This window comes from Lissotriton helveticus, chromosome 1_2 (genome assembly GCF_964261635.1).
Source record: "Lissotriton helveticus chromosome 1_2, aLisHel1.1, whole genome shotgun sequence".
In the NCBI taxonomy this organism is placed as follows: domain Eukaryota; kingdom Metazoa; phylum Chordata; class Amphibia; order Caudata; family Salamandridae; genus Lissotriton; species Lissotriton helveticus.
The window spans coordinates 93,604,270-93,619,265 of record NC_136058.1 but is presented as its reverse complement, the minus strand read 5'-3'; the positions used below and the strand labels follow the sequence as shown (position 1 = coordinate 93,619,265).

General features: G+C 45.8%; 1 protein-coding gene across 6 annotated transcripts in view; it reads left to right on the top strand.

Moving 5' to 3' along the window:
• The window catches only part of RAVER2 (ribonucleoprotein, PTB binding 2), a 407,034-nt gene extending 392,459 nt beyond the window's left edge, over positions 1–14,575 (top strand). For all 6 annotated transcript variants that reach the window (XM_078669153.1, XM_078669118.1, XM_078669128.1 and 3 more), the window contains one exon: positions 14,273–14,575. In XM_078669153.1, coding sequence (XP_078525279.1) covers positions 14,273–14,413 — 141 coding nt within the window. In that variant the 3' untranslated portion in view covers positions 14,414–14,575. The remainder of the gene's footprint in view (positions 1–14,272) is intronic.
• The last annotated feature ends 421 nt before the right edge of the window (positions 14,576–14,996 follow it).

Sequence of the window (14,996 nt, the reverse complement as noted above, 5' to 3'; positions counted from 1 at the left end):
CGAAGTTGAAGAATCCGCTGTTGGTCAAGGCCTTCGACCCGAAGCCAAACGTCGGATCGAAAGACCCTACCGCGTCGAAGCACATGGGCGTTCCTGCAGCGCAACAACAGCTCGAATCGACGCAAGGCCTCAAACGCACTAAACCGTCGAAGTCGGTCGAATCGAAGACACCGCCTCCATCGAAGGCAGTCAGTCCGTCGCCGATGCTTACGGCGCCGATAAAGTTCGGACTACCCCCGACAGCACGGCCTAAAACTGTTCCAACATGCACAGGCTACCGGATCTACCAAGTCGACGTCAGTTGCTGCAACCACTCAGCCTCGGACGGAAGACGTTGTGCTCCAGCCACCGTCCCACGACAACCAGTCAAAATGATACATCGACTCCGAATCAGGTCGACTCACCGTTTACAAGCGAAAGATCAGGCCTGAAGCGCCTAAGGAACATTATAGGATTCCGCTAAAGAAAAACATAGACTCTACCACCTCTCCTATACTTTTTGAGCCCATGCAATCATATGGTCAGGACTATGCCTACTCTCCCACAAATATCACTGAGGATGTGGAAGGAGGGGAGAATGAGGACCAGTTTAACTATCCCATTGATACTGATCAAGATGAGTCCCAGCCGTTGGCTGACACTGTGGACCCTGCTGACCCACACACCACCCCTGATACTCTTTCATATGCTATCAAGCCTTCGCCTACTGAAGATACTGCTGCACTCAACGCGCTGATTGAGAGGGCGGCACATAACCATGACGTAGATGTGCACGCTGACCCCGTGGAAGAAGACTTTCTTTTTGATACATTCTCCACATCAGAAAGGTCTATCAAAACTTTGCCTATGCTCAAAGGTGTGCTCAAACATGCAAGTGACATTTGTAAAGAGCCCACTAAAGCACGGGTGGTGAACCCAAGAATTAAGAGGAAGTACCGGCCTGCGCCCGTGGACCCTACCTACATCAAGGGCCAACTCCAACTGGACTCCTTAGTGGTGGCTAATGCTTGCAAAAGAGCGAACTCTCAGACAACGGGTGATGCTCCTCCTCCGGACAAAGAATCCAAGATCTTGGAGGCCTCTGGAAAACGAGTAGCAGCTCAAGCTGCTAATATCTGGAGAATCTCCAATACCCAAGCCCTGTTAGCAAGATATGACAGGGCACACTATGACACGTTAGAGCAGTTACTGCAACACCTGCCAGATGCTTATAAGGAGGGAGCAGAAATGCTTATTCAAGAAGGGAAGATAATCTCCAACGCGTCCATTAAGTGAGCCTTGGATGCAGCCGACACAGCAGCTAGGGCCATAAACACTAGCGTTATGCTCAGGAGGCATGCCTGGCTCTGCATCTCTGGATTTAAGTCGGAGATCCAAACTACCCTGCTCAATCAACCAGTAAACCCTGACTTCCTGTTTGGTCCGGAGGTAGACACCACTCTTGAGAAGATTAAGAAGGACACTGAAACTGCGAAATCCATGGGAGCTCTGCAGTCTCAGCAGTTATGGGGCGGTTCCTTTCGTCGCTCCGGTAACAGGGGAGCTTCAAGAGGACAAGCGTCGCAACAAGCTCAATACACCAAGGGAGGCACACAAATCACCTATAACAAGAACAATAGGGGTGGATACCGTGGGAACAGCAGCAAGGGCAGAGGACGTGGAAATAATAATACCAGATCCTCCGCCACTAACAAGCAGTGACGCCTTGTCACTGCCCCCGACCATATAACACCGGTCGGGGGGAGACTCCAGCAGTTCCTGCCAGTCTGGGAAAAAATTACCACGGACAGGTGGGTGAGACAACTTATACAACACGGTTATTGTCTAGAACTGACCTCCACTCCACCCAACATACCCCCAAGGCACCGTCCTATGTCTGCCGAGCACATGCACTTATTGCAGCAAGAAGTCATCTCCATGCTGCAAGAAGGCGCCATAGAACTCGTGCCTTTAGAACAGCAGGGTACAGGGGTGTACTCACTGTACTTCTTAATCCCAAAGAAAGACGGGTCTCTCCGGCCCATTCTAGACCTCAGACCTCTAAACCAATACATCCTGCCAGAACACTTTCACATGCTCACGCTGCAGCAAGTTCTGCCGTTGCTCAGTCAAGGAGATTTTCTAGCAACATTAGATCTGAAGGATGCCTATTTCCACGTTCCCATTCACTGCAGTCACAGGAAATATCTCAGGTTCACCATCAACAACCAGCATTACCAGTTCAAGGTCCTGCCTTTCGGGGTCACTACGGCCCCCAGAGTGTTTACGGAGTGCTTAGCAACAGTAGCCGCGCATCTTCGGAGACAACACGTCCATGTCTATCCGTATCTGGACGACTGGCTTGTACAGGCAAAGTCAGCCCAGCAGTGTGCCGACCACATGTCCCGCACAATTCACCTCCTACACAGTCTGGGATTTTCGCTCAATTACCAGAAGTCCCATCTTTACCCCGCACACGTATAGCAGTACCTAGGCGCGAAATCAACACGCTCGCTGCCACAGCGCAACCAGACGCAGCGAGAGTCAACAGCATGCAAGTGTTGATTAAAAAATTCAGGCCACAGCACTCACTCCCAGCGCAGGTGTTCATGCAACTAATAGGCATGATGGCCTCCTGCATCTTCATAGTCCCCCACGCGAGGCTACACATGCGTCCGCTTCAGGAATGCTTGGCGCGCCATTGGAACCAGGCTCAAGGACAGCTAAAAGACCTAGTGTTGGTGACCGGTCGTGCATACAACTCTCTGCATTGGTGGAACACACACAACCTTTGCAGGGGACGACCGTTCCAAGAGCCTGTACCACAGATAGTGCTGACAACGGACGCGTCTCTCCAAGGCTGGGGAGCGCATGTCCTCCACTATACAGTGCAGGGACTATGGACACCACAACAGCGGAAGATGCACATCAACCTACTGGAACTGATGGCAATCTTCATGGCGATGAAGGCATTCAAGTTGCATCTCTGCAACAAAGTCGTGCTGATCCGGACGGACAACATGACTGGGATGTATTACATCCAAAAGCAGGGAGGGACACACTCTCCACAGTTGTCCCATCTAGCCCAGAGCATGTGGAAGTGGGCCATTCAAAGGAACATGTTCCTCATGGCGGAACACCTCCCAGGCAAGGACAACTGTCCTTGCCTGGGAGGTGTAATGTAATATATTTTAACTGGTGCGTTTTTATACTCATGTCATCCCCTTAGGCGAGACTACTTCGCCGAGGCTCGAACACTTCCCCCTCAGCGCCGCTGTACTCAGGCGCAGGGAAGCGTCGGACATCACTTTCGCCGCCATCTTAGTTTGGGAAGGCTGGCAGGAGAGCTCTGCGCCCTCCCAGGGTATTTAATGGGCGTATTCCAACACACCGAGTAATTGCTTGTTGTGTCCTCTGAGGCGGAAGCCGGAGGACTGTCTCTGCTCCCCTGCTCTAATTCTGCTAAAAAACGATTGAATTACAAATTGTTCTTAAAGACTGTAATATATTTTAACTGGTGCGTTTTTATACTCATGTCATCCCCTTAGGCGAGACTACTTCGCCGAGGCTCGAACACTTCCCCCTCAGCGCCGCTGTACTCAGGCGCAGGGAAGCGTCGGACATCACTTTCGCCGCCATCTTAGTTTGGGAAGGCTGGCAGGAGAGCTCTGCGCCCTCCCGCCCTCCCAGGGTATTTAATGGGCGTATTCCAACACACCGAGTAATTGCTTGTTGTGTCCTCTGAGGCGGAAGCCGGAGGACTGTCTCTGCTCCCCTGCTCTAATTCTGCTAAAAAACGATTGAATTACAAATTGTTCTTAAAGACTGTAATATATTTTAACTGGTGCGTTTTTATACTCATGTCATCCCCTTAGGCGAGACTACTTCGCCGAGGCTCGAACACTTCCCCCTCAGCGCCGCTGTACTCAGGCGCAGGGAAGCGTCGGACATCACTTTCGCCGCCATCTTAGTTTGGGAAGGCTGGCAGGAGAGCTCTGCGCCCTCCCGCCCTCCCAGGGTATTAATGGGCGTATTCCAACACACCGAGTAATTGCTTGTTGTGTCCTCTGAGGCGGAAGCCGGAGGACTGTCTCTGCTCCCCTGCTCTAATTCTGCTAAAAAACGATTGAATTACAAATTGTTCTTAAAGACTGTAATATATTTTAACTGGTGCGTTTTTATACTCATGTCATCCCCTTAGGCGAGACTACTTCGCCGAGGCTCGAACACTTCCCCCTCAGCGCCGCTGTACTCAGGCGCAGGGAAGCGTCGGACATCACTTTCGCCGCCATCTTAGTTTGGGAAGGCTGGCAGGAGAGCTCTGCGCCCCTCCCACCCTCCTCCCGTCCCGCCCAAAATATTTATAAAAACAACAGTATCGCCCGTCCGCGCAGCGGGCGGGCGCAGCGGGCGCGCCGGCGACGCGCCGAAGGCGCGCCAAAGGCAAGCCCGTCTGCGCCCGTCCGCGCCAGGACCGGGCCCAGGGCCACAACCCCTGCCCCTCTCCTCTCCTATACCCGCAATGCACTGTTGGAACTTTGTCCATCTGACGCTCAGCTTTGCACCAAACGTGACCTTTCCCTCATGCAGTTGGTATCACACACACAATGCTCTCACTGTAACATTTCCCCTGTGTTTGATAATCCAACTTGGTATGCTAAATCTGTAAGTAATGAGGCCGATACCCATGTCTCCATGGCACTCATTAATGCGCGCTCCCTGAGCAAACATTGCCAGGAGATAGCTGACCTTATTAGCAATTTTAATTTAGATGTGCTTTACATCACAGAGACATGGTCTGATGAAGCATCTGCCCCCGACTACGTCATAGCAGTCCCCTCAGGCTACAGTGCATACCGGCAGGACAGGCCCATAGGAAAAGGTGGTGGGATAGCTATTATAGTGAGAGACCAATTTGAAGTCCGATGCTCGTCGATTCCTACCACCTCATGCGAAGCCATGCATTTCAATATAAAATTGTCCCCTACCTATAACTTTAAGGGAATATTGATTTATAGACCCCCGGGGACAAGATCTGCGTTTCTCGCAAATCTTACTAATATGACTGAGTCCATAGCTACAGAAGATTCCACTACGATTATGGGAGACTTTCATTTCCATTTGGAGCTCCATGGTGATAGGGATACTTCAGCCCTTCTATCAGACCTAGATATATTGGGCCTCAGACAATTGGTCCTGACTCCCACCCATCAGGCAGGCCACACGCTGGATGGAATTTTTACAAATGTGGATGGACTGTGTATCACCGCAGTTCTCCCTATGACTTGGACAGACCACTCAGTCATTTTCAGTAGACTTACCATTAAAGGCTCACAGAGGAAAAAAGTGGTCTATGAAAAAAAGGGTACGTTTAAAGCCTGGAAGGACATCAACCCCAGTGATCTAACGCTGATTCTTAATTCCACAATTCCAGTACTATCTACTGATCCCAACATCGCTACTAATCAATTTCAAAAATGGCTGGGTGAAGCCACGACTCAGCTGGCACCCATTAAATCACTCTCTAAGAATAGAAATGCGCCTAAAGCTCAGTGGTATACAACAGAACTCAAAACTCAAAAACAATTAACCAGGAACAGGGAAAGACACTGGCGAAGAACGTATGATAGTGAAGATAAGGAAAATTATAAAAAAAGCCCTTGCTACTTACAAAGCTATGATAATAGCAGCTAAGAAAGATTTTTTCACTCGCCAGATAGAAACTGCGAAAAATTCCAGTAAACAGTTATTTAACATTGCTAAAACCCTTGCTGGAGACTCCCCAGATCTTAATCCTCCCCCTTCACAAGCTTTATGTGATGCTTTATCGGAGTTCTTTTACGCAAAGGTTAATGACATTTACCAAGCCTTTAGCTCAGACCTGACCAGCAGTAATGCTATTACCGCCACAACTATTCCCAAAAATTCCATGACCTGTTTTAGCCCCCTCACCACTGATCAAATCAAGAGCATAGTTAAAACGATTAAAGCTGGCTCTGTTCTTGACCCATGCCCGACTTCCGTGCTCGCTACTGTACCAGACACAGTCATTCCCATCATCACTGTTGTCTGTAATACAGTATTGACATCTGGAATTTACCCTGATCAATTAAAAAACACGTTGATTAAACCCCTGCTCAAAAAGCCTGGCTCAGATAAAGGCGAATTAAAAAACTATCGCCCTATAGCGAGCCTCCCCTTCTTAGCCAAGGTTCTAGAAAAGGCTATGAATCAGCAGCTATCATCCTACATTGAAAAACACAATTTACTGGATGAGACGCAGTTCGGTTTCCGTAAAAACCATGGCACAGAAACCGCACTCATAAAAGCAGCTGATGACATAAGAGTCATCCGCGATCAAGGAGGAACTGCTTTGTTAGTTCTCTTGGATCTCTCAGCAGCTTTCGACACGGTTGACCACAAGATCTTGGTCAACCGTGTCGAGAGGATGGGCATTCAGCTCACTGCCAGGGACTTACTCGCTTCGTTTTTGGCCAATAGAACCCAGGCGGTTACACTGGGCCCCTTCCAGTCAGCTGAGCTGTCGTTACCGTGTGGGGTTCCTCAAGGCTCATCCCTAAGTCCGACACTATTTAATATATACGTGTCGGACCTTGCTAGTGTCATCAAAGCACATGGGATGAGCCTAACCTCATACGCTGACGACACCCAGCTGGTGCTGGCAATAAAGGGTGACGGACAGAGGGTAGCAGAGAGATTTAAAACCGGGATGATCACTATCGGTGAGTGGATGGCAAGGAATTGCTTGAAGCTTAATTCCGATAAAACGGAGGTGGTTATCTTTGGTAATCTCTCACCAGCCTGGTCAGCAGATTGGTGGCCATCGGCCTTAGGTACACCTCCCTCCCCAACGGTCAAAGTTAGAAACCTAGGTGTTACTTTTGATGACCAGCTGAACTTCATGGCCCATGCAAATAAGGTGGCAGCCAACGCCCATTTCAAACTTAGAACGGTTAGAAAAATCATTCCGTATCTACCAGACTCAGCAGCCAAAACTCTAGTCACCACTCTAGTTTTGACATCACTAGATTATTGCAACGGTCTGCTGCTCAATGCTCAGAGCAGAGTTACTAAAAAATTACAGACCGTGCAGAATGCGGCCGCTCGCGTACTATCAAAAAAACCCAAATTTGCACCTATCTCAGATACTTTGAAAAATTACCACTGGCTGTCCATTCACAACAGGGTAAAATTCAAAGCTCTATGCACAGTATACAAGACACTACAGGATCAAGGACCTCGTTTCCTTAAAAATCAATTGATCCCCTATAACCCATTGAGAATCCTCCGATCCACCTCACTCAACCAACTAGTGGTTCAACGTAGTCGAACAGTTTCTTGGGGTGATCGCCGCTTTTCAATTGCGGCCCCCAGACTTTGGAACACCCTTCCAAGTCACATAAAAACATGCCCTTCGCTTCTTCAGTTTAGAAAAAAACTGAAAACGTGGCTATTTAACCAGTAATCCACATCTCCGCACTTCCTGATCATGGTGAGACAACAATTGCATTTTAGCGCCGAGACGCCTACGGGTATTTGCTAGCGCTCTACAAATATCATTAATAAATAAACCAGTTGGCGGACCTGCTCAGTAGACACAGCCATCAGATGCACGAGTGGGAGATACATCCCTCAGTGCTCCAACCATATTTCCAACAGTGGGGTCATCCAGAGATAGACCTCTTCGCCACACACGAAAACGCAAAATGCCGCACCTTCGCCGCCAGGTTGCCACACCCGCAGTCTCAGGGCAATGCGATATGGATGAACTGGTCAAACAAATTTGCGTACGCCTTTCCTCCAGCACCACTCATACCGCTGGTAGCACGCAAACTGAGGCAACACTCCATGACGCTCATCCTGGTTGCTCCAATGTGGGCAAGGCAGGCGTGGTACACCACGTTCCTAGAACTTTCCGTGGTTCCCCAGCAGCGCCTAAAACTCACGCCCAGTCTCCTCACTCAGAGCCATGGAGACATTCAGCACCCAGATCCGCAGCAGTTGAGCCTAGCAATATGGCTCCTGAGGTCATAGAGTTTGGCTACCTGAACCTGCATCCTGACTGTATGGACATCATAAAGGAGGCTAGGCGACCTACCACCAGGGCCTGCTACGCGGCAAAATGGAAGCGTTTTGTTATCTATTGCTCCAATAATAACATAAATCCGCTTGACGCTTCCACGCAAAACATCATATGTTATTTGCTGCACCTATACAGGTGTAATCTAGCCTATGGTTCCATCAGGATACATTTACCTGCAATGGCGGCTTATCTTCAAAATAGACAGCACCTATCCCTTTTCAGGGTTCCAGCCATTAAAGCTCTTATGGAAGGACTGAAAAGGGTCATTCCTCCAAGACACCCGCCTTCGCCGGTCTGGAACCTCAACATAGTCCTCACCAGGCTCGTGGGCCCACCATTTCAACCTCTTCACTCTTGTGAGATACAATTTCTCACATGGAAAGTGGCTTTTCTGGTCGCAATTACGTCGCTACGACGAGTTAGCGAGCTGCAAGCCCTCACTATTCAAGAGCCTTTCATTCAAATTCATGCTAATAGGGTTGTACTCCGCACCAACCCCAAGTTTATGCCCAAGGTAGTGTCACAGTTCCACATTAACCAAACTATCGAACTACCTGTATTCTTCCCAAATCCTGATTCAGTGGCAGACAGAGCACTACACACACTTGATGTTAAAAGGGCTCTCCTGTATTACATAGACAGGACTAAAGACTTCAGGAAAACTAAACAACTGTTCGTTGCCTTCTCTCCACAGCACAAGGGCAACCCAATTTCTAAAACCGGTATAGCCAGATGGATTGTTAAGTGCATCCAGATCTGTTATCAAAAGGCTAAACGCACGTTAACAGTTCCCCCAAGAGCGCATTCCACACGCAAATTAGGGGCATCCATGGCTTTCCTAGGTAACATTCCTCTAGAGGACATATGTAGAGCAGCTACATGGACCACCATACACGGAAAAGTCCCTCAACCACCCTACCTACATTATGCATTATTGTAGTCTCAAGCAAATCCCTATTCAGCCTATTATTAAAAATGTTCCCTAAATACTTACAAATTTTCATTTTATCAATACTTTTTTGCCCCATTGCGTGATTTCTAGTTTTCGTTGTATGTGTTTATATTACATATAAAATGTAATATGGAGCCACCTCTGTCTTTGTTGTATGGAATGACGCATTCCAGCATGGGAAAGACTTTCACATACTAGCATCCATAAATTACATTTTCTGGTCGCAATTTCGTCGCTACGACGAGTTAGCGAGCTGCAAGCCCTCACTATTCAAGAGCCTTTCATTCAAATTCATGCTAATAGGGTTGTGCTCCGCACCAACCCCAAGTTTATGCCCAAGGTAGTGTCTCAGTTCCACATTAACCAAACTATCGAACTACCTGTATTCTTCCCAAATCCTGATTCAGTGGCAGACAGAGCACTACACACACTTGATGTTAAAAGGGCTCTCCTGTATTACATGGACAGGACTAAAGACTTCAGGAAAACTAAACAACTGTTCGTTGCCTTCTCTCCACAGCACAAGGGCAACCCAATTTCTAAATCAGGTATAGCCAGATGGATTGTTAAGTGCATCCAGATCTGTTATCAAAAGGCTAAACGCACGTTAACAGTTCCCCCAAGAGTGCATTCCACACGCAAATTAGGGGCATCCATGGCTTTCTTAGGTAACATTCCTCTAGAGGACATATGTAGAGCAGCTACATGGACCACCATACACACATTCACCAAACACTACTGCGTGGATGTACACTCAAAACAGCAAGCTGCTGTAGGTCAGGCTGTTCTCAGAACTCTCTTTCAGACTGCTGCAGCTGGCACGGGCAACCGCCAATAAGGAGGGTACTACTATTTATTCTATGCATAGATATAAATTCAGCAGCCCACATGCCTCGAACGGAATATGCTACTTACCAGTATGCATCTGTTCTTGGCAAGTAGGGCTGCTGATATTTATATGGCCCGCCCTCCTCCCCGGTGCCTGTCGCAGCTGTAGCACTCACACTTATTCTAACGCATGGTCATCACTTACTATATCACTCTCCATCTCTGCCACAATGGCGAAAAACAATCTGAGCATGGAGGGGATGCCCATGCGCACTGTAGTCCAGGGGAGGAGCCACCTATCTCGTGATACTTCGAAGACTCTTCCAGGACAACAATGTGCAATCATCCGGACCCAACACTAGGCGGCGATCTATGCATAGATATAAATATCTCAGAAAAGGGGGTGGTGATGAACAGAGTGTCTGAATTAAGCAGACCACTCTTACCCAGTCCAAAGATCAGGGCTTGATCCATCACCGTTATTTAGCTCACTGCCCCATCCCAGCTCAGAACCTGGCTATATGCAAATTAGTCTGTCCCTGGCCCAGTGCATCATGGGAACAGGGCAGACCAAACTACCAAGCCAATTCTTCACCAGAAAGGAGACAAGCTTCCGGGGACCGGTTTCTGCCATTTCAGGCGTCGTCGGCCCGGCTTACTCAGATGTGAGTCCCTTGCTCATTGCACCATCAGGATTCAAGCAAGCCGGGCCGAAGACGGCTGTAATGCCAGAAACCGGTCCCCGGAAGCTTGTTTCCTTCCCAGTGTAAGAATTGGCTTTTGTAGTCTGGTCTGCCCTGTTCCCATGATGCACTGGGCCAGGGACAGGCTAATTTGCATACAGCCAGGTTCTGAAACTGGGATGGTGCAATGAGCTAAAAAACGGTGTTGGATCTAGCCCTGATCTCTTGACTGGGTGAGAGTACTCTGCTTAATTCAGAGACTCTGTCCATCACCACCCCTTGTTGTAAATAGATATAAATATCAGCAGCCCTACATGCCAAGAACAGATGCATACTGGTAAGTAGCATATTCCTTATGGTCTGTGGACCTCATACAACGAAAACTAGAAACACGCGGTGGGGCAAAAAAGTATTGATAAAATGAAAATTTGTAAGTATTTAGGGAACATTTTTAATAATAGGCTGAATAGGGATTTGCTTGAGACTACAATAATGCATAATGTAGGTAGGGTGGTGGAGGGACTTTTCCGATTCACAGCTAAATTAGGGCAGAAACCACTGACCGAGCTTGTTACACTTCATACAGCAAAATGTGTCCCGGTAGCAATATATGGTGCAGGTGTTTGGGGGTACCATAATTGTAGCCAGCTGCAAATCATGAAAAATAAGTTCATTAAAAGATTACTGTCGGTTCCAAATGCTGCCCCCAAAAACTTTTGTCATCATGAGTTGGGGCTTGACTTTGTGGAAGATTGTATAAATATTGGCCCGTTACTTTTATGGGCCAAAATTTGGTTAGTGGAAGCGCTGTCATCAAGGATTGTCTTAGCCTCGATGGTGTATTAGCTATCCCATGGCTCAGATTTGTCAGGGACAATATTCACAAGCTAGGTCTTGGACGTTACTTTGATTGCCCAGCTAGCATCCGTGAGAATGCCAAAAGAACCATAAAAGAGGCGCAATCTGCTAGGGCCAACACGCACCGCTCTCGGCCGGAGGTAGCAGGCCCTCTTTGTTTATTCCCTGCTCAACAGCAATTTTACCTAACGTTTTCTACAAACACCCAGACTCTTTTTTTAATCTAACAAGATTCAGTCTATTGACCTACATTTTTTTTGTGGCTTTTCCGAAACAAGCCGGATGGTCGGCCAATTTGGTGCCTTTCCCTTGTGACAACTTGGTACCCCAAAGCACACTGCACCTTATGCTTTTTTGCAACCTTTATAAAGGTCCTAGGAGAAATTATTTTGTCCCGGTTGTCAAAAAATGAGGCCATGTTTTTATATTGATAGTTTTAATCATTTACGCTCTCTAGCAACTTCCGATATATGTAATGGGGTCTCTAATTTTATCAAAATTGCAATTGCTATTAGAAAAGGGTACTAATAGCTGTATCTGATCAAGATGAATTAGAAGTATTACTGTATCCTCTTAAGTGCCCTATTTAGGATTGAACCTTAAGGATTTTAATCTTATCTTGTTTTTATTTCTTTTTAACTATTGAACTGACTGAATTTTCTTTTTCCATGCGGTTTGTAAATAGACCATGGTAACTATAAACTGTATTATCGATTTCATGCACTTTTTTGGTTTCTTCTTGAAAACAAAATAAAGTTATTTTGAACTTGAGTAAACAATATAATATAGAATTATAGATGGGCAGCAGTGATCAAGGAGTATGTTTTTCATCAATGGGTTCTGTCACCCAGTGGACAATGAGGGTGAAGCTCGAGTTGTCTGAGCTTTTCTCAGGACCCCAAGGTGGAAACATGCTCTCTATTCACATTTTACCCATGTATAATTTCGTGTTACATACAACTCTCCCTGCCCTCCACCCCTAAATTAGCTGCTCTTATGTTTAACATTATCTCCAAAGACGAGGCATAATTGGTCAGCCATACATACATGGCATTCCTGCTCCTCCTAAAGATTAATAATAAAAAAACACTTGGCCTCCTGCCACTCATCTCCATCATCATATATATTTACTCTCCTGTTCACCTCCCTGCGAAGTATTACAAAAAAAAACTGGCCTCCCGCCATCCCCCTTTGTCACCCTCTGTAAAGCCACACTCTCCACTCTCACGAGAAAAGATCCAGTGCCATGCTAACGGCAACTGTGTGAGAGCAACTGGTCAGCTGGCTTGTTTTCTCCTGTCTGCAGAAACCTGCGCCAACAGAGAAATGTGGGCGTTTGCTGACTATTATCTTCCCTGATGGCCTAACCACAGTGGGACACAAATTTTGCGTCACTCTGTTATTGCATCACAACAGATAATCAGATTTTGATCAGGTTATTCACGTTAGGGGCTTCCAATAGCACCTTTACAGAACATAGCAATCCTTGAAGGGGCCCTCCAGCAAGAGAAACGTCTCAACAGTATAAACCCTTGCTGCCGGCCATACATATAAAATGTAATATGGAGCCACCTCTGTCTTTGTTGTATGGAATGACACATTCCAGCATGGGAAAGACTTTCACATACTAGCATCCATAAATTACATTTTCAATTGATAATTCTCTGACTGGCAAGGAGTCTACATGCAGGGTTTCACAGGACATAGACATTAGTAGAGTCCAGGCTACAATAGAAGGTGTTCGAACTGAAAACTGATTTAGCACACCTGTCTGTCCAGACCAGCACAACTGGTACAGCTCTGAGAGGACAGCAAGACCACTAGGTATAACATTGGGACCATGCAAAGAAGTGGTTGAAAGTTGAATGCACAACCACCATATCAAACCTGAGAGAGCACAAACATATAATTCGTACTAGCTAACGGAAGTAAAAAAGACCAAGCAACTGCTGGTCTCTGAATGAATTTTAAATAAAGAAAACCTCATTGTTGAATCAGGTTGGTCATATCAATTGTCAGTACAACATTGTTGTATAAGCAGGGAATAAATTAAAAGCAAGTCCTGGAGGAAACAGTACAAGTGCCCAGATGCAAGCCACAGCATGCGTGCATACTGATTCTCTTCAGGACACGTGCAGAGCTATAAATTGAAGATCGATCAGTACGTTCACTGAACATAATTGTGCCGCAATAGGCACAAACCTAATCTTTGCATTTGAATCTACAATGCATTCTTACTGCAAAACACATTACCCTGCCTGTGGCAGTAGATGGAGATTCATATATAACGAACCCAGGCTCTGAGATGATGGATAGATTCAGACATTAGCACGTGCACACATCACAATGAGTGCCAGAAACAATTTTAAAGATGGTGTAATACGCAGCGTAACTCAGTCTTTGTATGGATAACTTCTGGGTTTACTACCACAGCCATAAAAACCTTTTCACCAAAACAGAAAATGTCCTGGTAGATTGATGGATATTCAAAACATGTGCATTAATAACTATTAAAGCTCAAAATTAGTGTTATTGGTAAGTAACCTTTTCTGCTGACGTGTTATTATGCTCAGTAGTGCAAATCAATTTTTCACTTTGCATTAACAATGGACATAATGCATTTGCTATACCGTACCGTAGACTATGTACTTAATCAGCTTCAAGATCATGTTTATAGTAATTGATCAAAATAATTTATTTCTAGATAGTACTCGGACTTTTCCTGTTGGAATTAAGTAAAAAAAATTACAGCTATGATATGTCTCGCTATTAAGACAATGAGAAAGATTTTGGTTTTTCTTTTCCATAAAGTAATTTTTCTTAGCCCTAATTGATTTTTTACTGTGTTCTATTTTCTTCCCTAATTAGACAACTGTAAGAAATGAAAAGAGAAGCTCTTCATATCTCCTTCCTACTCCAGAATCTTTTCCAGTTGGATTTGCTAACCAACAGTCTCAGGATGGGGGAGAGAACTATGCAGACAACTTTAAACGGAAACGTTTTTTTTAATATCTTATCAACATGTCTATGCATATGTTGGCACCACTGCTGTCTACTTTTGCCTTAATTCACCACACACTGGTCTCCTTTAAAAATGGGGCTATGCCGAAATATGAATGCTGTATCTTTTACCAGGCAGCCTTGCCAAATAAAATATATTTAGCAATAAAAGAGAGCTGTTTGAATATTTTCTATTGGTTTGAACACAGGTTGAAATTCTTTTGGTGCGAACGTTGTTGTCCGTTTCAATTACCATGGTCTTTAAATTCTGGCAATATGATGTTTATTCAGATTTGTTTGCTGTGATTATCATCCCTTTTTTAATTCAAGTACTTTAAATATTGCCCTGTTTTGTAATTGTCCAAACCAGTTATTTTGAATTATTTTTTCAGTGTGCTTGTACTTTGCATGACGGTCCTCCCATCATTACTATATAATGATCCAAAACTAAAATCCCGAAAGCGACTGCTTTATTCTTATTGACCTAGACTTGATTTCTAGTTTTGAAATGCATTCCTGTTCTTCCTATTTTGTTTAATTATGAAAGCAAAATAAGTCTTCGTTTTCATCCAACAGATGAGTGAATGAGGTT